The 21,464-nt window shown below is 48.5% G+C and overlaps 1 protein-coding gene across 1 annotated transcript in view; it reads right to left on the bottom strand.

The window, feature by feature from the left end:
- Positions 1–8,301: 8,301 nt before the first annotated feature.
- Positions 8,302–21,464, bottom strand: part of PPARD (peroxisome proliferator activated receptor delta) — an 18,753-nt gene continuing 5,590 nt past the window's right edge. Inside the window, exons 2-6 of the mRNA XM_007939374.2 lie at positions 13,000–13,154; positions 12,057–12,195; positions 10,326–10,528; positions 9,695–10,145; positions 8,302–8,549 (exon numbers count right to left, since the gene is read on the bottom strand). Of these exons, the coding sequence (XP_007937565.1) occupies positions 8,302–8,549; positions 9,695–10,145; positions 10,326–10,528; positions 12,057–12,195; positions 13,000–13,154 (1,196 nt within the window). The remainder of the gene's footprint in view (positions 8,550–9,694; positions 10,146–10,325; positions 10,529–12,056; positions 12,196–12,999; positions 13,155–21,464) is intronic.

Genomic DNA, 21,464 nt, shown 5'->3' with positions numbered 1-21,464 from the left:
AATTAAAAAAAAAAAAAAAAGAGGCTAGGACTGTCAACCACTTGGAAAGGGATCAGTGTAGGAGACCCTGGATAGAGTGGGAGAAAAAAAATGGAACAAAACTCAAAATCATAAAGAAGACCAGGCTTACTAGGCTCATAGAGCCTGCTGAAACCTCCAAGACGATCTCACTCCTGTGGCTTCTGCCAAACAATAGACAGGCATATAGGGTGAAGAGTTACACCAGGTAGATATACTCCATGATCAATCCTGGGAGATCAGAAGGGCAGTATTTGCACAGGGAGGTAGCTCAGGGGCAGGAATGCATAGAAATGAGGAAGAGGAAACTACAGGAGGAAAGAAGTGGGAAGAGGGCTGTTACATTGCAGTCACTGCCATGGGCATTGCAGTCACTGTCATGAAACAAAATGTATATGAACTGCGGTATGGATAATGAATTTTCTCTGTAAACTTTCACCCAAATCACAATAAATTTTTTTAAAAAAATGTCTAGGAGACCAAAGATGGTCCCCAAGGTCATATTCATGGTTGAAGTGCAGAGACCCTGAAGTCCTGGATTGAATACTTATTGGATCTGCCTCTTCTTAGCTATGTGACCTTACGTATTGTACTTCCTCACATGTAAGATGTTGTGGTTGTTATTAGGTGCTGTTGAGTCATCTCTGACTCCTAGTGACCCTATGTGCAGCAGAAGAAAACATTGCCCGGTCCTGTGCCAGCCCCATGATTACAGCAACACCTGAGTCCATCGTTGCAGCCACTGTGTCAATCCATCTCGTTGAGGGCCTGCCCCTTCTTCATTGACCCTCCACTTTACCAAGCATGACATCCTTCTCCAGGTAACAGTCCCTTCTTACAACATGACCATAGTAGGTGAGACGAAGTCTTGCCATTCTCACTTCCAAGGAGCATTCTGGCTGCACTTCTTCCAGGACAGATTTGTTAGTCCTTTTGCCAGTCCATGGTACTTTCAGTATAATTCACCAACACCACAACTCAAAAGCATCAACTCATCTTCAGTTTTCCTTATTCATTGTCCAGCTCTCACATGCATATGAGGCAACTAAAAATACCATGGCTTGTGTCAGATGCACCTTAGTCTTCAAGGAGATATCTTTGCTCTTCAGCACTTGAAAGAAGTCTTTTGCAGCAGATTTGCCCAATGCAATATGTCATCTGATGTCTTGACTGCTACTTCCATTGGTGTTGATTGTAGAACCAAGTAATAATGAAATCCTTGACAACTTCAATCTTTTCTCCATCTACCATGAAGTTGTTTATTGGACCAGTTGTGAGGATTTTTGTTTTCTTTATATTGAGGTGTAATTCATACTGCAGACTATAGTCTTCAATCTTCATCAGTAACTGCTTCAAGTCATCGTCACTTTCAGCAAGCAAAGTTGTGTCATCAGCATATTGCAGGTTAATGATTCTTCCTCCAATCCTGATGTCACATTCTTCTTCATATTGTCCAGCTTCTCGGATTATTTGCTCAACAAATAAGTTGAATAAGTATGGTGAAAATATACAACCCTGATGCACTCCCTTCTTGATTTTAAACCACGCAGTGTTCCCTAGTTCTGTTTAAACAACAGCCTCCTGGTCTGTGTACAGGTTCCTCATGAGTACAATTAAGTGTTCTGGAATGCCCATTCTTCTCGATGTTATCCACAATTTGTTATGATCCACACAATCGAATGCTGTTGCATAGTCAATAAAACACAAGTAAACATCTTTCTGGTATTCTTTCCTTGCAGCCAAGATCCATCTGACATCAGCAATGATATTCCCCGTTCCACATTGTCTTCTGAATCCAGCTTGCATTTCTGGAAGTTCTCTGTCAATATACTGCTGCAACCGTTTTTGAATGATCTTCATTAAGATCTTACTTGTGTGTGATATTAATGATATTGTTTGACAATTTCCACATTCTGTGGGATCACCTTTCTTTGGAATGGGTACAAATACAGATCTCTTCCAGTCAGTTGGTCAAGTAGCTGTCTTCCAAATCTCTTGGCATAGCCAACTGAGTGCTTCCAGTGGGGCATCCATTTGTTGAAACATCTCAATGGGTATTCCATCAATTCCTGGAGCCTTGTTCTTCACCAATTCCTTCAGTGCATCTTCGACTTCTTCCTTCAACACCATTGGTTCTTGCTCATATGCCACCTCCTGAAATGGATGAACATCGATCGACCAATTCTTTTTGATACAGTGACTCTGTGTATTCTTTCCATCTTCTTTTGATGTTTCCTGCATTATTCAATAGAATCTTTAAATGTTGCAACTTGAGGTTTAAATTTTCTCTTCAGCTCTTTCAGCTTGATAGCTCTTTCAGCTCTTTCAGCTTGATACTGAGCATGTTCTTCCCTTTTGGCTTTCCAACTCCACGCTTTTGCACATTTCATTATAATAACATGTAAGATGGCAGGTGATAATATTGACCTTATCAGGTGTGTTGAGGACAATGGGTGATGTACCTATTAGGCCTGGTACACAATAGGTGCTTAATAAAGAATAGCAATTAGTGATAGCAATAACAGGACACCAGAGTGACAAGATGTTATTGTCCCTTTGCAGCACCAGATGCCAGGTATCAATAGGAAACTGGAACTGAGATTTACCCTCAACTCACTGAGCTGAGTTACGTTCAGTTACTGAGTATTCTATATCCTTACTTTTTCTGTACTAGAAAGAGGACTGGCCTGTAACAACTGAGACACAGTCTATTTTTCTCCCACCTGATGGTGTGGGAAAGGATAGGGAGGTGAGAGAAATAAACCAAGCAATCCAGAAAATTCCATTATAAGCAAGGCTATCAATTTCAGAGATGGCCTTGTTCCAAGCTTTCCTAGCCTCTTGCCTTCCTATTCCCCTGGTGTTGTGCTGAAAGGGTAAGGAGGCCACATCTTCTGACCTCCTCTAACCGCACAAGAGGAAAACAGAATCACCATCAGTAGCCCAAGGCCCATTACTGTGAGGCCAGACATGCTACCTGCCTCCAGCCCTTTCACCAACCCTGACACCAACCATTCCTCCCGCAACACCCACCATCTTTCTGCTGGGTTCGATAATTCACTGCAGTGGCCACACAGAACTCACAGATTATGGGATTTATTAGGGAAGCACCAGGCTACAATTCAAGTTCAGGAAAAACACTCAGCCTCTCTCAGCCCGCCGTCTCTCAGCCAACAGTCTCTCACAGTCTCTTTCTCAGCACTACATGTCCCTTGGTGTCTCACTGAGCAATGTGTGTCTCTTGCGTCTCTTTCCCAGCAGTGTGTGTCTCTTGCGTCTCTTTCCCAGCAGCGTGTGTCTCTCAGGAGTGCGTGTCTCTTTCAGTAGTACGTCTTTCTCAGCCAGCAGTTAGACAGACTTCCGCCTTTAGGAGGCCTCCTTTTGAGCCTGGCAAAGTGGCCAAACTAGCCAATCATAACATCAGAATTCTAAGCACATGAGACAGAGTGAAATTCCCAGAACATTACTTTGTGCTGCTCCCAACAGAAATACCCCAGGTGGATGATTTTAACAATCAGAAGCTACTCAGTTTCTCACAGCAAATTCCACCATGGAGTTTACAAAGACTTAGGCTAGAAAAGCCATACCAGGTAATTTACTACACCACATGTTGTAACTGTCCTTAGCTGAGATGAACTTTATGGGACCTAACATTTCAGATTGTACTTCCCAGCAGACCAGCAAAAATAGGGAGGGAAGTGTCATACTTGACCATCACCTTAAACTGCGCACCTGTCTAAAAAAAAAAAAAATTAAACTCACTGCCATTGAGTCGATTCCAACTGATAGTGACCCCTATTGGGTTTCCAAGGCTGTAAATCTTTACAGAAGCAGACTGCCTTATCATTTTTCTGCAGAGTAGCTGATGTGTTCAAACCACTAACCTTTTGGTTAGCAGCCAATGCCTTAACCACTACACCACCAGAGCTCCTTTCTGGGGTCCCTCATTTTAGGACCTGGTGTTTGTTCTTTGTGCTAGTTATTTGTCTGCCAGCTCTTGGATCCATTCCTACTCTTTCATTCTCTTCTCTATAGTGCAGGACTGGAAGCTTGCAAACTATATTCCCTAGACACCCTTACTAGCTGGCTTCCAGTTATAGTTTTTCAGTAGGAGGTACTGACAAGAGGATGGAATGCAGGAAAAAGGGAGAAATTTCCTTCCACCCCCCCAAACTCTGGTGGCACTTCTGGCAGAAGCAGCTGAGTCAAGGTCCAGGCTTTCTACTGAAGCAGGAAGTTCCAACACCAGCAGCGATGGCAAGGACAACAGGTACTCTGGTAGTCCCAGGTGTACTTAGCGCATACATGAACCCTGCTTCTAGCACCAGCTACTGTCAAATTAGCCAGTGACTTGGGTTCCTGGATTTCTGCAGTGTCAGTGGATGTATAGCAACCGTAGCCTCTGAATGGCACATTTTCCATCTAGCCCTGGGGGTTGATTGGCTTCCCGAAGTTACTCATTTCTGGATGACTTTGCTTTTGATCCTTCAGACCTTTCAATACTTTCCCCCACTTAAAAATATTTGCATGGCTTTGTTCTCCTGACTAGATAAACACTTGACACATATTTGGAACTTGCCTCACACAGCAGCCAGTTTTGCAGCCAAGCTCACTGGCTGCAGTCAGCTGGGGCTCTCCTGGAGTCTCTGAGGATGTAACCACTTGAAGTAAAGGAGAAAACTGGGGTGTTAGCTGTCATAAGGCCCATTTGTGGCCTAGTTTGCTGTGTCTGCATCCATTAATTTCTCCTAGTTGCCCTTTCACCCAGTTTCTAACATAGCCAGTCCTATTTTGTTAACTAGCCTCTCAATGGTTGTGGTCTGTAACTGGCCGCCTCCCCATGCCTCAAATGGTTTCCTCAAATGTAGGAATCCAACACTGTCTTTCAATGGTTGTAGTTCTGCTTGTCCCTCCCAGCCATGTGCCACATGGGTTCCTGTGATAAAAACTTCTCCCTTTTCCCTTGCTAAGGCATCGTTTTTTTTTTTTCCTCCCATGCACTCCTGCCTGTTCTCCGATGACTGATCACTCCAAAGAATTTATCTACCTGATGTAAATGTTCAGCTCATATGCTTATCTATTATTTGGCTGAAAGCCACAGGAGTGAGTTCAATTCCAGACCTGAAGGGTAGCTAAGGGCCATAGTTGCAGGGGTCTCACCAGGCTCTATCAGACCATCAAATCTGGTCTTTTGAGCTAGAAACTTTAAAACTGACAAATGAGACTTCAGCATCACTAATCTTGAGAATCTACTCTGCTTACCATTGTTGTTGTTGTTATGTGCCGTCGAGTCAGCCCTGACTCATAGCGACCCCTCCTTGGGTTTCCGAGGCAGTATCACTACGGAAGTAGGATTGCCCAACCTTCCTTCCGAGGAGTGGCTGGTGGGTTTGAACCGCCAGCCTTCTGGTTAGCAGTCAAGTGCCTTATGTTACCAGAGCTCCCCTTTTCTACAGTCCCAGCTTGTGGTTGCCTTGTCCCTGGGTACAACCCTGCCTGCATTGAAACATGCTGTAGTGTCTTCCCTGGGAACCGTTGAGTACTAAATTTTATCTCATGCAGCACCTAGCAGACCATCCACCTCTGTAGGTCAAAATTAGAATATTAGCTGAGGAGCGGAAAGCCCCACACTCTTCCATGGGGTGACAAAAACTGATGGTGAATGATGGTGCTTTGGCCGTGTAAGTGCATACCATTTGGAGCCCAGAGAGTTGCCTCCTCCAGGGACCTTCTGCCACCCTCTGGCCCCCTCCCATTCCACCCTGATTTGTGCCATCCTTTTCAGAATGTGTGTATCTTTTCTTCCCCGTCACACCCCAGCTCTCTGCAGGGTAGGCATGGCATCGTCTTGGCATCCCTATGGAACCTCCACAATGCCTGGCGGTCTGACAAGTGGCAAGCAGAGCAGAGGAGAGGGAAGGACAAGCAGCTCCCACAAGCCAGAATTGACCCTCCCTGGCCAGTACCCTTTGCCTGACCAAGTTCTCCCTCTGTGTACTGGATATGGAGCTGGGGGGAGGAGCCCAGTCAGCCCCCAGGAAAAAGACGCGAAGGACAGAGTCAGCTTAAAGTCAACTCTTAAATATTTAATTCCCATTTATTTAAAGTTCCGTCAGTCTGTATACACTATATATATTAAAAACACAGGAAGCTGGGGCTCCTAGCAAAAATATACATTTCAATTTTGGAGATTGTTCAGACACTGAGAAGAGCTGCATCCTCAGCACCAGACCTGGGTAGGGGGTGGCGCGTGGAGGGAGCTCAGGTCAGGCACAGCATCTCTCCCTTGATGGCGCTGTCCCTAAAGGGACCACCCCAAACAAAATCCCTGGCAGCAAGGCTGGGTGGCAGGGAGGGGGAACATCTGGCCAGTACAGAGTGATCCTGGGGCCAGAGGCCACAGTGTAGGCAGGGGCAGGGGCTGGGGCTCGTCCTCTCTGCTGGGCATTTTCTGTCCAGAATGCAGTCAGGTCCTCTGGGAAGCAGGACCAGACAGGAACCAGGAAACCTGGGTGCTCACCTCAACTCTCCCAACAACTCACTCTGGGACCTCAGCCACTCCCTCACTCGTCCACCCTTCAGGCCAGTTTTCTCATAAGAAAAGTAGCCTGGGCAGGCTTGCTACCCTCCTGCTCTGACCTCACCTTGGGACTGTGCTTTGGCTCCTCCTGAGGCACGAGCACCTTCACCTGGGGGTGGGGTGGGACAGGGACAGAAGCCAGAGGAGTGGGACTAGGCAAGGTCCCTGGTTAGGAGTGTGCAGGCAGAGTCCTAGGTGACCAGTTTTGTGTGTGTGTGTGTGTGTGGGGGGGCAGCAGAGCTGCTGGGACGGACACATGGCTGTCAGAATAAGAAGGACCAGTTTATCCCCTGGGAACAGGTGCTGGACTGACTTAGCAGGATGCCTCTGTTTGTCCAGAGATCTGGCCCAGCCCTGACAACAGGGGCACAGCTCTGTCCATCCACCTGCAGGTCCTTCTGGGCCCTCACCTGCCTCAGAGAGGGGAGGGTAAAGGGTGCCAAAGCTGCAGGTAAAGTGATTTCAGTGCTTGTGGTGTGTGCTGGAGTGGCAGCTCCAGGGAGTGTGTGTGGGGAGGTGTGGGGCATGCGTGTCGGCTCAGCTGGAGCTTGTGCCAGTGTTTCCTGGCTGAGACGGTCGTGCTTTGAGGCCAGACCTGGCCTTGGGTGAGGAGATGGGAGCTGCAGTGCTGACACAGTGCAGGCAGGAGTCACGGCTGCTCCAGAGTAGAAGAGAATGTGGGTGCTGATGGCAGGCCTGCCCCATGCCTTCCCTGGCCCTCAGACTCTGAGTCCTGGGTCAGAATTAAGTGCACTCCTCCCTCCTTGCCCTACCAGGCCCCTACCTCCTTCCTAAGGCCTGCTCCTCTTCAATTTAGGGGGGTTTTGGGGGACCCCACCGGAAGGGAACCCCACCTCCTTCCAGGCTAGGGGTGCTCCCCAGCGGCCTGCGCAGGGGGCCATCGGCAACACTGGCCTGGAAGACCAGTGCAAAGAACAGAAAAGGTGCTGGGTTGTGGGCTAGGACACACTGTGGGAATGGGGTGTTTGGGTCAGGGCTGCCAGCCTCAGCCGTGGGAGAGCAGTGACAGTCTGGAGGAGGTGTCCTGGCTCTCCACCCAGGCTCCCTTACCTAGTATCCTTCACAGGCTTCTGCTGCAGTCAGCCTGGACCATGCTCAGCTTCCTACGGAAGCCATGCCCAGGCTGCTTAGTGTTTATTTGGATGGCTCCAGCCTTCTGCTCTGAAGCCAAGAGCCAGAATGAGGCCCCAACCCTGCAGGCACACTGACGGGGCAGAGGGCAGGCCCCACACCTCTGCTCCTGGGGGAAGGGGGGCAGAAGCAGAGGTCCTGTTCTATGCTGCTGGTGAAATAAAATGAACTGTTTCCCAGAAAGAGAAAGAGGGACAGACATGGGAATGAGACAGAGGGGAGGGCAGGCGAGGGAGGAGGGAAACCTATAGAGAGAAAGGATGAAAAAAAGCAAGAGAGTAGGAGCAGAAAGAGGAACTGAGAAAGGAGATGATCCAGACAGAAAGAAGGAGATGATCAAGACAGAAAGAGATGAAGAGACAGAAAGAATGAAGAAATGAGACAGAGAGAGGATGAAGGTACAGGGAGCAAGAGGCTGTGTGTCTGAGACCACGAGTGAGAGCCCACTGCTCCGGTCTGGTCTGTGCTGAGTGCTTGGGGTTGGTCAACGGAAAGTCACGTGGCAGGTGAGTCTTCCATGGAGGGCCATGGGGGGCCCAGGGCACCACCCCTCAGTACATATCCTTGTAGATCTCCTGGAGCAGGGGGTGCAGCAAGGTCTCGGTCTCAGTTTTCTTGATGCGCTGCATCATCTGGGCATGCTCGGTGACCAGCTGCCGCAGGTCTGCCATCTTCTGCAGCAGCTTGGGGAAGAGGTACTGGGCATCGGGGTGGTTGGCCTGCAGGTGGAACTCAAGGGCACGCAGGATGGTGTCCTGGATGGCCTCCACCTGTGGCACATTCATGAGGCCTGGCCGGTCTGTGGGGATACAGAATGGAGGTGTGGGAGGGGCCAGGACACATGGGGGCCTCAAAAGGGCAGAGGGGCTCCCTAACTCCCACCCTGTATGGGTGACTCAACTCTGTGGGACACAGTGAATGCTCCATTGAGTGTTCTAGTCCCTTAATCAGCCTTGGCCCATCACTTCCCCTCCCCTCAAACAGGCAGCACAGCATTGTGGTTAAGAGTCTCACTGCCTGGATTCAAATCCCATCTCTACCAATTTCTAGCTATGAAGAATGGGCAGGTTGCTTGGTCTCTCTGGATTTCAGTTTGCTCATCTGTAAAATGGGGATAATAAAGGTATTTCCCACACAGGGTTGTTTTCAGGATCAAATGAGTTATATAACCTATGAAAAGGGATGAGAACAGTGCTGGCATGAAGTTCTATGCCACTGTTAATTATCATGGTTATTGTGCTGATTGGGAGCTCTGGTAGCATAGTGGCTAAGACACTTGCCTGCTAACCAGACGGCTGGTGGTTCAAACCCACCAGCCACTCCTCGGAAGGAAGGTTGGGCAATCCTACTTCCGTAGTGATACTGCCTCGGAAACCCAAGGAGGGGTCGCTATGAGTCAGGTTTGACTCGACGGCACATAACAACAACAACAACAACAATTGTGCTGATTATGCTGAAATTTGAAAAATGCCAATCAAATACAGAAAATTTCTCCACCACCCAGAAATAAACACTAAGATACCTATACCATGTTGGTATATTTCCATTAGTCTTTTTACTACATACATCTATATAATGAGATTGAACTGATGCTGCTTCAATAGTTAGCATCTTGCATTTTCTATTGCCATTGGCATATAGAAGAAGCCCTGGTGGCACAGTGGTTAAGCGTTCAGCTGCTACCCAAAAGGCTGGGAGTTCAAACCTACCAGCTGCTCTGAGGGATAAAGACATAGCAGTCGGCTTCCATAAAGATTACAGCCTTGGAAACCCTATGGGGCAGTTCTACTCTGACCTATAGGGTCACTAAGAGTCAGAATCAACTCAGTGGCAATGAGTTTTGTTTTTGGATCAGCACATGGACATCTCCCCATGCTGTCCAGGCTCAGGATTGGCACCCCCAGAAGGAATGACTGTCTGTCCCCCTGCTCCACCCCCACTTACCTCCACATAGGATGATGGCTGCGATGAATAGGGCCAGGTCACTGTCATCAAGTTCTAGGGCGTTGAACTTGACGGCAAACTCAAACTTGGGCTCAATGATGTCACTGAAGGGCTTGCGGAGGCTGCGTAGGAACTCACGAGTGACAAAGCCACTGCCATTGGCAACCAGCAGCCCATCCTTGTTGACAATGGAGGCGAGCATGGCAAAGATGGCCTCGTGCACACCGTACTTGAGGAGGGTCACCTGGTCGTTGAGGAAGAGGTTGCCGAAGCTGGGGATGCTCTTGGCGAACTCGGTGAGCTCACGCACGGTCTCCACCGTGGTGCACTGGCAGCGATAGAAGACGTGCACACTGATCTCCTTGTACGGTGGCAGGCTGTTCACCAGCTGCTTCCACACCAGGCCCTTCTCAGCCTGCCACAATGTCTCGATGTCGTGGATCACAAAGGGCTGAAAACCCAGGCCCTGTTAGAGGCCAGGCCTCGGAGACCCCCACCCCATGTATTTCCCACACCCACTGTCTGTACCAGAAAGTTAAGGGAGGGAGGAGGTCTGGTTCTCCCAAGAGGCAGGCAGGAGGCAGCAGGGCCCAGAGCTCAGGGTGCTGCCAAGTTGTGCAGTGACACTCACCGCCGTGTGGCTGGCCTTGCCAGTGAGGATGCCGCGGGCCTTCTTTTTGGTCATGTTGAAGTTTTTCAGGTAGGCGCTGTAGATGTGCTTGGAGAAGGCCTTCAGGTCAGCCACCTGTGAATTATGCCGGCTCCCTTCGCTTGCTGTCAGCCCTGCCACCAGCTTCCTCTTCTCCGCTTCCGGCATCCGGCCAAAGCGGATGGCTGCACAGGGATGGGGTACAGTTACCAAGGTAGCCAGGCAGTGACCTCTTCTCCAACCTCCCCATCCTGACAGGCTGCATAGGCCAAAAACCAAGATGCCCTTTGAGCCTTGGGCCCTGAGAATCAGCAAACTGGGAATCTTGTGGGTAGACCCTCCAGAAGTTAAGCTGTATAAGGCAGGGACTGCAGGGACTTTCTGTGTTGTTCAGAGTGCCCGGCACACAGGGTCCTTACTCATGGAATGGCTGGCAGGCAACACAGCATAGGAAGTGCTAAGAAAGACAGCCTGTGGTGTTAAAGGCCTGTGTTCAAGTTCCAGCCTGACAATCGACTAGCTGTGTGACTTTAGGCAGGCTGATTTACCTTTTTTTTTTTTTTTTAACCAGACAAATGGGGTAATACTTCCTAAAACTTACTGGATTGTTAAGAATATTCACATAATAAGAAAAATTGTAGGAGCTCTGGTGGTGCAGTGCCCAAGGCATTTGATTGCTAACCAGAAGGCTAGCAGTTCAAGCCCACCAGCCACCCCTCGGAAGGAAGGCTGGACAATCTACTTCTGTAGTGATACCGCCTCAGAAACCCAAGGAGGGGTCACTATGAGTCGGGTCTGACTCAACAGCAGTGAGTTTTGAGTGAGAGTCATTAGTAATGGAGCAGGATACAGATGCGGTTTCTCTGAGAGAGAGAATGAGACCCCACCCAAGGAATGAGGCTAGGGCAGGTACTGACTGAGGGGGAAAAGCAAAGACTATACCTGTCTGACTTCAATCACCTAGGAAAAGCTTCAGAGGAAGGGTTCAAGCCCTGTCACCTTCTAAGATGCTAGACAGTCAAGCCATCAATGGGTAAAAGGAGGCTCTCTCTTGCTGCTGCTGTGTATCTGGCTTAGAAGGTAAAGAGGAGGTAGGAAGGCTTTGCAATATCTTATCCTGGGGTCTGAAGACAAAGGTCTGCTGACCTAGAGTATAAGGCAAGGAAGGCTCTGTCTCCTGGGAGTGGCTGCCCTCCAGGAAATTCCTGGTCTGGCTCTAGCAGCTGATATATGTGGTCAGTTACCTGCTCCTGCCTGCCCTCAACAACCAAGAAGGACCGAGGGGATCCCTGGCCTTGGCAGTGGCCTTTCGTACTGTGTCAGGTCATCCGAGACAGGCTGAGGTTCTGGGAGTGGTGTTCTCAGTACCACTCGAGCTGATGTCATCCCTAGTTTCACTCTAGGTCAGAGAGGGTGAGTCTCATGCTTAGAGAGGAGATGAATGTCCCAGGCTTGGGTTCTTGAGCTTCCTACGGCAGGTGCTGGGCAGTCTGGGAAGTGGCAGGTCTTAGGCCAATGCGTGCTAAATAAAAGCTTCAGGGCTCAGGATCTAGATCAGCAAAGTCATAGCTGACACTTGCATAGTACTGACTATGTGCCAAAGCACTGTGCTAAGGGTATCCCTCTTCATGGGCTGCTCTGGGCGCTCCCAAAAACTTCACTTCAGGATGTGTGGAGCCAGCAGCCCCTGCACCTTGCCTGATGGGTGCTCACCATTATGCGACATGCCCAGAGCCAGGCATTTCTGGAAGCGGCAGTACTGGCACTTGTTGCGGTTCTTCTTCTGGATCTTGCAGCTGCGCTCACACTTCTCATACTCCAGCTTCATGTGGATCGTCCGACGGAAGAAGCCCTGAACAGTGAGCAGGGTGTAAAAGTCATGGGAGGGTGTTCAGAATCCTGCTCAGCTCACTGGGTTGTACTAAAGGGCCCATTATTCACAAAAAATTTGAAAATTCCTGAGATTTGGGAGTAATAGGGAGAAATTTTGGAAGAGAGAAGGGAAATAAATGCCAGAACTTAAGAAAATAAGAAAAATAACAAACCACACTTATTTAAAATCCTCATAGAAGCCTTAAAGCTTTGATAACAAAGTTTGATAACAAAAAAATCATTTCACGGCTAACTTGGTTTTGTACATAAACTTATCTGGTTTTATTTTCTGGGTGGTAGTTTGATAAAATAATTTGTAAAATTTTGATGGGCGTGCAGTTAGAAAGAAGAACCCAAAAGCACCAACTAGGGAAAAGAACACAACACTTCCTTTTCTTCCTCAAAGAGCTCCATTCAGACCTTGAGGTTCAGGAAACCCTGGCCTCTGATAGGGAGATGGCTGAAGCCTGAGAAACTCATTCTGAGCTGCCTGCCTTCTCAGGCCTGGCCTCCAGGGGGTGCCAGTCGCTCAGAGAGCCCAGGTGAGTGGCTAGGTCAAGGCCAGGTGCCCAGCTGGAGAAGCTCTGACAAGAGAACCCCTCTTGTCCAGCAGGGCCCAGACTTGAGGCCTGGAATGGGTCCAAGGCCCTGGCTGCCTCCTGGGCAGGAATTCCCCAATGGGTACCTTAAGGCGCAACCCCGTGGTAGGGAACGCCCTTTGTGGTAGGTTACCTCCTCACATGACCACATCCCCCTAGAGCCAGCTATGCCCTCATCTCTGTACCTTGCATCCCTCGCAGGCATGAACGCCGTAGTGGAAGCCTGATGCCTTGTCCCCGCACACCCTGCACTCCATGTTGAGGCTGCCGCCTGAGGCCCCATCACAGCCCATCTGGAGCTGGTCCAGCAGTGACGGTGGCGAGGAGCTCTGGGAGAGGTCTGCAGACACACAATGACAGATGTCTCATTCTGCAGGGCCTGGGGGATGGGGGGTCACCAGAGCCCACCAGGGGGTGGGGGGGCAGCGCAGCATGGCAGGAAAAGCCCATGTTTCTAAATCATACAGCCACTGAAAGCTGTGTGGCCTCAGGGAGTCACTTAACCTTTCTGGGGATCAGTTTCTTCATTTGGAAGGTGGGGTTAATGACAGCTTCTCAGTGAGAATAGGTAAAAGATTTCAAAACCATTTCTTTTCAGAGCTTGACACTCTCAGGAAACGGCAGCTAGTACTACAGGAGTAAATCAGAGCCTTCCTGGGCTGAACTCACTGTGGGAAGGAGGGTGCGTGCATGCGTGCATGCATGTTTGTGTGTGTGTGTGTGTGTGTGTGTAGGTGTTTTGGGAGGAGAAAGAGAGGAAGTAGACAGAGAATATCTTTAGATGGTCTTTGAAAAGAAAGACTTTTTGGCATGTGGGCCTATGTGAAAATGCATTTTGTGGAAATTAAGGAAGTGAAGATCAGGAACAGGACAGGCCACCCTCCCACCTATCTGGACCAATGGATCCCATTTGCCTTTAAACTCTAATTAACACCACTCACCCCCAATACCAGGCCCCCACCAAAAGCCATCATCATCAGTGGCCACACTCTAAAACAGAGGGATTCAGGGACCAGGGAATTCAGCTCCCTCATCTCACAGGAGAGGACATGAGTGTCCAACCTGGAAGTGATCTCAGCAGAGCCACCTCCTGAAGGAAGTTAGATTCTTAATGGATCACAAAGATGCTGTTCCTAAAAACGGCCTGTCCTGTCCCAGTTCTATTAGCCAAGTCTCCCTCACACCACAGACAGGGAAGAGGTGTTCCCTCAGTCTCCCTGAGCCCTGGAAGGGGATTATGGTGCTCTGGGAGGGTGAAGCCTGCTTTATCTTTCTCGGTATCCTTTATCCTCTTCTGATAGAGTCTATATGAGCCTACTCATTGTTGGGTGCCCCCTACTAGGACTGAAGGGCCACAAGGGCCAGGACTCTGTCCATCAGGACACAGCTGCAGCCCTGCACAGAGCACTGTGCACATACTGGGCACTCAACCACTGTCTATGGAATGACTGAGTGTCTGGGAGGCCGTTCCAAAGCTGCCAGGGTGCCCTGGCCTCAGTCCCAACTAGTTGGTGGGTTGGGCAGGACTCACAACTCTTGGAGGCAGCATACAAGGACAGTAAATCTGTATCACCAGTTGTTGGGGGGAAATTAGATAACATGGAAAAAACTCATTGTAGACACCTGCACAGATTCTGGGGCAGGGAGGGCTTCTGGCATTTCCTCCTTGAATCTGTAGCGTCTGTACACATGTTTGCTTTGTGGCACTTCTTATAATCAAGTGTGGTTTTCATGGCTCACTTGTCTGCCTCCTCTGCTAGACTCATTCTGTCTCTAACCACATCCCCCTTAGATTTCAAAGCCCACCTCCACCACTGACTGGTCCACAGTAACCAATCATCTCAGAGCACTCCCATCTCTTGGTGGTGCCTTTCTCGCTCTCGCTCATGGCCCAGGATGCTCGGCAGGTGTCTAATCATGTGACTGGTGCTGGCAGTACATGTGGCAATGCCACCCTCTCTGTTCATTCAACAGACATTTCATAAGCACCTGCTGTGTGCAGGGCAGGACCCAGACCCTGCCCTCAAATATGACTGCACAGGAGCGATAAGAAAACTAGAACACAAGACAGAGAACAGCAACGTCAGCCGAGAGATAGGCAGCATGGTGAAGATTTAGAAAGAGCCATCACTCATGCATGGGGCTGTCAGGGAAGGTGACTGCTCCCGTCTTGGCTCAAGGGTGAGGGCTTTGAATGATCTCTAAGTCTGCTTCCAAGTGGTTAAGAGTGCCAACTCAGGAGCCACACAGGCTGAGTTCAAACCGTGTCCACTATGTCGTAATTAGTGTTACTGAGGTAGGAACTAGGTGCCTCGGGCTCAAATCCTAGCTCTGGCCCCCTGAGCCTCAGTTTCCTTCTCTGTGAAATGGAGATACAACAGTATCTATTGTCAGAGAGTCAGACTGAGAATTAAAAGGACAGTCCCCACCCACTGCCATCTGGTTGATTCCAACTGATAGCAACCCCCGTTGGGTTTCTAAAACGGTAAATCTTTACAGAAGCAGACTGCCTCATCTTCCTTCTGTGGACCAGCTGCTGGGTTTGAACCACTGACCTTCTGGTTAGCAGCCAAATGTCTTACCCACCACACGACCACAGCTCCTTAAAGGAACAGTAAGTCCTGTGTAAATACCGGCTGTTAAGATGACGCTCATTAGAAAGTGGCAGTTCCGTGGTTTCTGTGTGCTGTTTTCTTCTGGCTGTTCTCTGCTAGGCCCCAATCCCATTCCAGGGAACCCAACGTGGAAGGTATCTGCATATTGGACCAGCGAAACCCCTGGAACAAAACCTACCCTCCTCTTGCCTTTCCAGCCCTGCTCAGGGGTGTCAGGACCAGTGCGAGTGCTAGACAAAGCCAAGGTGCCTGAGGGGTAGTGCCTGAACCCACCAGTCACTTGAGACACAAGAGCCGTGGAGTATAAGAAGCCTCCTAGAGAGGCAGTGTCGATAGCGCTCAGGAGCATCCCCCGGCAGGTGGTGAACGGGTATAAGCTGTCCAACCTGTAAGCAGTCAGTGATGTCTAGTGAGGATCAATGGTGGCAGAGTATGGGACACACGCAGCACTGCCTATCTGAGCAAAAAATGAAAATACAAATACCTGACACACAGGCAGAGAGAGGCAAGGGGTGAGGGGCTGGTGTATGGTAGGAGTATATGTGGCACAGGAATGCATCCTCAGGGATATTGTGGGGTGCATGTACATGGGGGGGGCGCTGGGGTCCTGGCAGATTTTCCAAAGATAACAGTTCTATATCTTCCTGATCAACCCCTGATTTATCCAAAATCACCATCAGTTATCTCTTACCCAGAAGTAAAGGTGGAAGAATGCTCCTCATTTTGGGGACTAAGTTCTGGAGGTCCTACCCTATCTCCCGTGACCTCCTGGTAAGAGATAGGAGTCATAGGCATTGAGATCAACTGGGAAATGGAGGTTCTGAGAGCTCTGCCCAACCAAACTGGGAATCCCTCTTCAGGGCTCTGGTGGCCCTCAGGCATGCTGGGTGGAAAAGAGGCTGGATGTGCTGACCTCATGGCAAGCTCACACTAAGCTCCAGCCTCTTCTTCCCCTTAGCCTCTGTTCTGGTTACCTAGTACCGCTCTGACAAGAATATATCACAAATGGGATGGCTTAAACAAACAGGAGTTTATTCTTAGAATTTGGAGGCTTTAAGTCCAAGTTCAAAGTGCCAGGCTCTAGGGGCTGGGTGAAAGCCCCTCAGCCTTGGGCTTCAGCTTTGCCTACAGCTCCCAGCCCAATGAAGCTAGAGGCTTTTCTTCACTCAGACAGCTGCTGGCTGCTAAAGCTGCCAAGCCCAAGGTTGACAAGTAAAAAGGCACAGTCCCGATGTCACCAAACTACACAGCAGGCCATTAATTCAAGTCCATTGTAAGTGCCCAGGTCAGCAGAGCAAGGCAGGCTGATGAACAACGACACAGCTACATGCAGGGTCCAAGCGTGCCAAAGGCTAGAGACCATTCCCCAAGGCTTCTGTTTATATTCAGGAAGCAGACCACATTCCCTAAGGGAGCTACTCAGCTGTTCCTAGTGGATTCCACCATGGAGTTGATTACTAGTCTCATCATGGGGAATATTACATCCAGCTGCCCAGCCACTCAACCAGGCCCAGCCAAGCTGACGTACACACTGAACTACCACAGCCTCCTCCTTTCCACTGCTCTCAGGAAATGCACTAACTCACGCTGGGCTGTCATCTGGCCCTGAGCCTTGCCTCAGAGCTTTCTTCTGAGCCACATCTGTCCTTACCCTACCCCCCAAACATCTCCAGAGGGCTTCCCTCCACTACATAGGGGAGGGGAACAGGAACTCGCATTATCTCAGACTCCTAAATGCCACTGCCAGTCGAGTAGATTCAGACTCATAGTGACCCAGGAAGATGGACTAGAACTGATCCATAGAGTTTCCAAACCTGTTATCTTTATGGAAGCAGACGGCCACATCTTTCTCCCATGGAGCAGCTAGTGGGTTCAAACCGCTGACCTTTTGGTTGACAGCCAAACATTTTAACCATTGTGCCACCAAAGTCTTTGGCCTTATGGTTGCATAAGTTGGAATCAACTCGATGGCAGTGGGTATGGTTTTTTTTTTTTTGTTGTTCTAAATGCCAAGTACATTACTGTTTTTATATCTGTTATTACCATTTGTCATTATCACCTTGGAAGGCAGGGTTTACCACCATTTTAAGAGGAAATTCAAAGTGAGGATGGTGGATCTGGGACTGGAACTTGAACCTGACTTGACTGCAAAGGCTGTGCATTTGTACCAACAAGACCTCCTTTCATTGCACGCCTACAGTGCACGAGGCACCCTACTGGGAAGTTTACATCCATTATGTCATATAAACCTCAAAACAACCCTTCAAGCAAGTCTTCTTAACTCATTTTACAGGTGAGGAAACTGTGGCTCAGCTTAAGCAACTTGTTGACAGTAGCAGAACAAGAATTATAACCTAGAACCATCCAACTCCTAGAGCTGAGTGTTTAACCTCGGCACTGGTCTACCTCCCCTATATATACACACGTTCATTGCTGATCATCAATAATTTGTTACTATAATAAACAACAATGAGACGTAGTGACTGCTGAGGACAACACTGTTATCATTATCCAAAGGCACTGACTCCTTTGTTTGCAGTCAGTGTAAACACTGGCCCCATCATCTAGAGAGTCAAGTATCAGTTGCACCATCTTTGATTACAAGTTCGGCAAATAGACACTACAGACATTACTCATATAATTTATGTGTGGTTGAGTGTTCTGCTATCTCATCTCTACCACTGCACGTATGTGGTTGTCATAACTATAAGAGTGGCTTGTCTATTTACTTAGCTTGTAGAGGCCCACAGGCAAACAGGCCCCATAGCTTTTAGCTTCTGATGTCAGGGAAAACTCTACAAGAATCTGAGACTGGGTTACCACGTAGCCTCCTTGCTTCTGCTGTCCTGTTCACCTGTGAGCTGCTCAGGGCACACACTCAAGGGTTGTCTAGCACTGCAATGCCAGTCCCTGGCATAGTGCCTGGCCCAGCCTGGGCCCCACCAAGTGCTCATTGAGGGAGACGAGGTGCCCAGGCCAGGGAAAAAGATACTTTATCTTCCTCAGTCTCTCAGACTAAGACTCCTGACCTCCTTCTTGGGTGTGGTTGGGATGTACGTCATTGAAGCAGGAGAAGAGGACTAGGGTGGGGTGTGAACATTGGCTCCTGCTGTCCCTTGTACCTAATCAGCTAGGGAACCCTAGGCAAGTGAGTCTCTCACAACCTTGGTTTCCTTGTTGCTGAATGCTAATAGTGAGACCTGGCCTACCTGCCTCACAAAGGTGAGGAGGAAGTATTTGGCAGGTAGTGAGCTTGGTTCAGAGATGAAGAGTCGGTGCAGAACCTCTGAAAGATCAGAGAGGAAGGAAATTGGGCCTCCCTCCTGTTGTTTCATGGCTTGAGGCTGTGTCCCTGTCCTTATGGGTCCCTAGGAGCCCTGGTGGCACCAACTGTTAAGTGCTTTGCTACTACCCAAAAGGTTGGAGGTTCAAATCCACCCAGTGGCTCTGCAGGAGAAAGACCTGGTGATCTGCTTCTGTGAAGATCATAACTGAGAAACCCTATGGAGCAGCTCTACTGTGTCATCGCTGAGTCGAAAACAATTTGATGGCACCTAACAACAAGAGTACACTGGAGGCCGAAGGGCAGAGCAGCTACTACCCATTTACCCCTCACACTGGCCCTTGGCAGGTAGCACACACTTTTTAAAGGTGAAAAGACTGAAGCCTGGAGAGATGAAGGCATCAGTGAGGGTCACAGCTTGTAAGTGCGTACCTGGAATATCAGCCCTGTATCATATACCTCAAAGTTCCCCTGAGAACAGGGGTGCCCCAAACACAGGATGAGGTTCTGTCTCCAGTGCTCTTTACCTACCAGTAATATTTATTTTAAATAAATAATTTATATTAACCTATTAAACAAAGCAATGCAATTAATTTTTAAATTATGGAGTAGTGTGGGCTTCTTGAGAGAAATACTTAAGGCCATGCTATATGAATGACAGATCTCCCCACTACGATCCTACCCCTAAGTCAGCCTCACTTGTCCTTTGGTGTATATCTCTTCTAGCACCTTCTATGATACATAAAGATTTTTAAACAGTGGGATCCCAAATATGTCAGGAGCTTATTTCTCTGTCAGTATATACAGATCTACCTTATTCTTTTTAATGACCACAGGGCGTTACACTGTATGTCTCTTCCAGTTGACATAGCTAATTGTGCATAGATGAGCACTTTAGAATTTTTTGCTCTTACAAGCAGTGCTGCAGTAAATAAGCTGGTGTGGAGAACTTTGTGCACGTTGAGCAAGCATTTACATGGATTACATTCCTAAAAGTGGAAATGCAGGGTAAAAGAACGCACATTAAAGAGTGGTAATCCACACTGCCAAGCTGTCCTTCCATCAGTGATGAGGTGCTGTGCCCTTGCCCATTGGCCAATACTAACCATATGGTCCCCTCTGCCAGTCTGTCAGTGTAAATGATGTCTCATCTTCAGATGCACTTCTTGGATAGTTGGTCAGGCTGAGAAGCCTTTCATGTTTTGGGGCCATCTATATTTTTCCTACTGTAAACTGCCTGCTTCTATTTTTCTGGTAGGTTGTTTGTCTTGTAGAAATTGTGGGAACTTTTCATCTAGTATGGGTAGCTTAATGGTTTGCACTTGACTGTTAACCTAAAGGTTGGTGGTTTGAACCCACTCAGCAGTGCTGTGGAAGAAAAGGACACAGTCTGTTTCCATTAAGATTACAGTCGAGAACACCCTATGGAGCTCAGTTCTCGGTAATACATGGGACTGCGACGAGTCAGAATTGACTTGACAGCAACTGAAAACAACATTAACTCTTTTTTTTTTTTCTTTGAATTTTATGTTTTGTTGTTGAAAATATACACAGCAAAACATACATCAATTCAAATTTCTACCTCTCCAATTTAGTGACATCAATTTTATTCTTCAAGCTGCACAACCATTCTCACCCTCCTTTTCTGAGTTGCCTTCCTTCATCAACATAAACTCACTGCCCCTCAGGTTCCTATCTAAACTTTCAAGTTGCTATTGTCAATTTGATTCCACGTGCCAAAATCAAACTAAACTCACTGTCATCAAGTTGTTTCCAACTCATAGCAACCTTATGGGGTTTCAGAGGTGGTAAATCTTTATGGAAGTAGATTGCCCCATCTTCCTTCCGCAGATGGTGGGTTTGAACCACCACCCTTCTGGTTAGCAGTCAAATGCCTTAGGCATTTTGCCACCAGAGTTCCTTTTGACCTATACAGATATTCTTAAAAAAGCATAATGCTCAAGGCAGACCTTTTCTACTATTTAAACTATTGTTCAGTTTTAAGATGACTTCAGGGGATATCTTTGGTTTATGGTTTAAAAATTATCTCAGGTTGATAGTTCAGGGATTCATCTAATCTCCATGGCTCCAAAAAGTCTAGAGTCCATGAGAATTTGCTAATAATGAAAATAAGGCATATGGAACCCTGTGGGGGTGGGACCATGCAAATAAGTTGTATGGAACCCTAATGAGGGGAGTGGTCAATTTTGCTATCTTACTAGGCTTAAAAGAGAGCCAATCCCAGAGCATGGGGGGAGGGGAGGAACACCTAACTAACAAGAAGAAGACACAGGAGCAGAGCACCTGCTTGGACCCAAGATCTCTGTGCTGGGAAACTCCAGACTCAGGAGACAGAGAGCTGTAACACTGGGGATGATAAGATGGTAAGAAGCAGCAGCAGAGAAATGGCAGCAGCAGAGGCAGCAGAACCAGGAGATCAGTAGGAAACAGCTTCCTGGCTCACTGAGCAAGAGAATTGAGTGCCTTCAGTCAGGAGGCTTACTGGCAGAGTGGGATGCCTCCAGATACTTGGCAGAGCTAGGCTTGCCAACCTGCCGAGGGCCTTTGGGCCAAGGCTTACTGATAAGAGTGGACTGCCTCCAGGCACTTATTTATTGGTGGAGCTTGGGAGCTCTGGTAGCATAGTGGCTAAGACACTTGACTGCTAACCAGACGGCTGGCGGTTCAAACCCACCAGCCACTCCTCGGAAGGAAGGTTGGGCAATCCTACTTCCGTAGTGATACTGCCTCG

This window comes from Orycteropus afer, unplaced genomic scaffold (assembly GCF_000298275.1).
Source record: "Orycteropus afer afer isolate SDZICR_OR568_19922 unplaced genomic scaffold, OryAfe1.0 scaffold00059, whole genome shotgun sequence".
Taxonomy (NCBI): Eukaryota; Metazoa; Chordata; class Mammalia; order Tubulidentata; family Orycteropodidae; genus Orycteropus; species Orycteropus afer.
The sequence above is the reverse complement of the archived record's forward strand: the minus strand, read 5'-3'. Positions and strand labels throughout refer to the sequence as shown.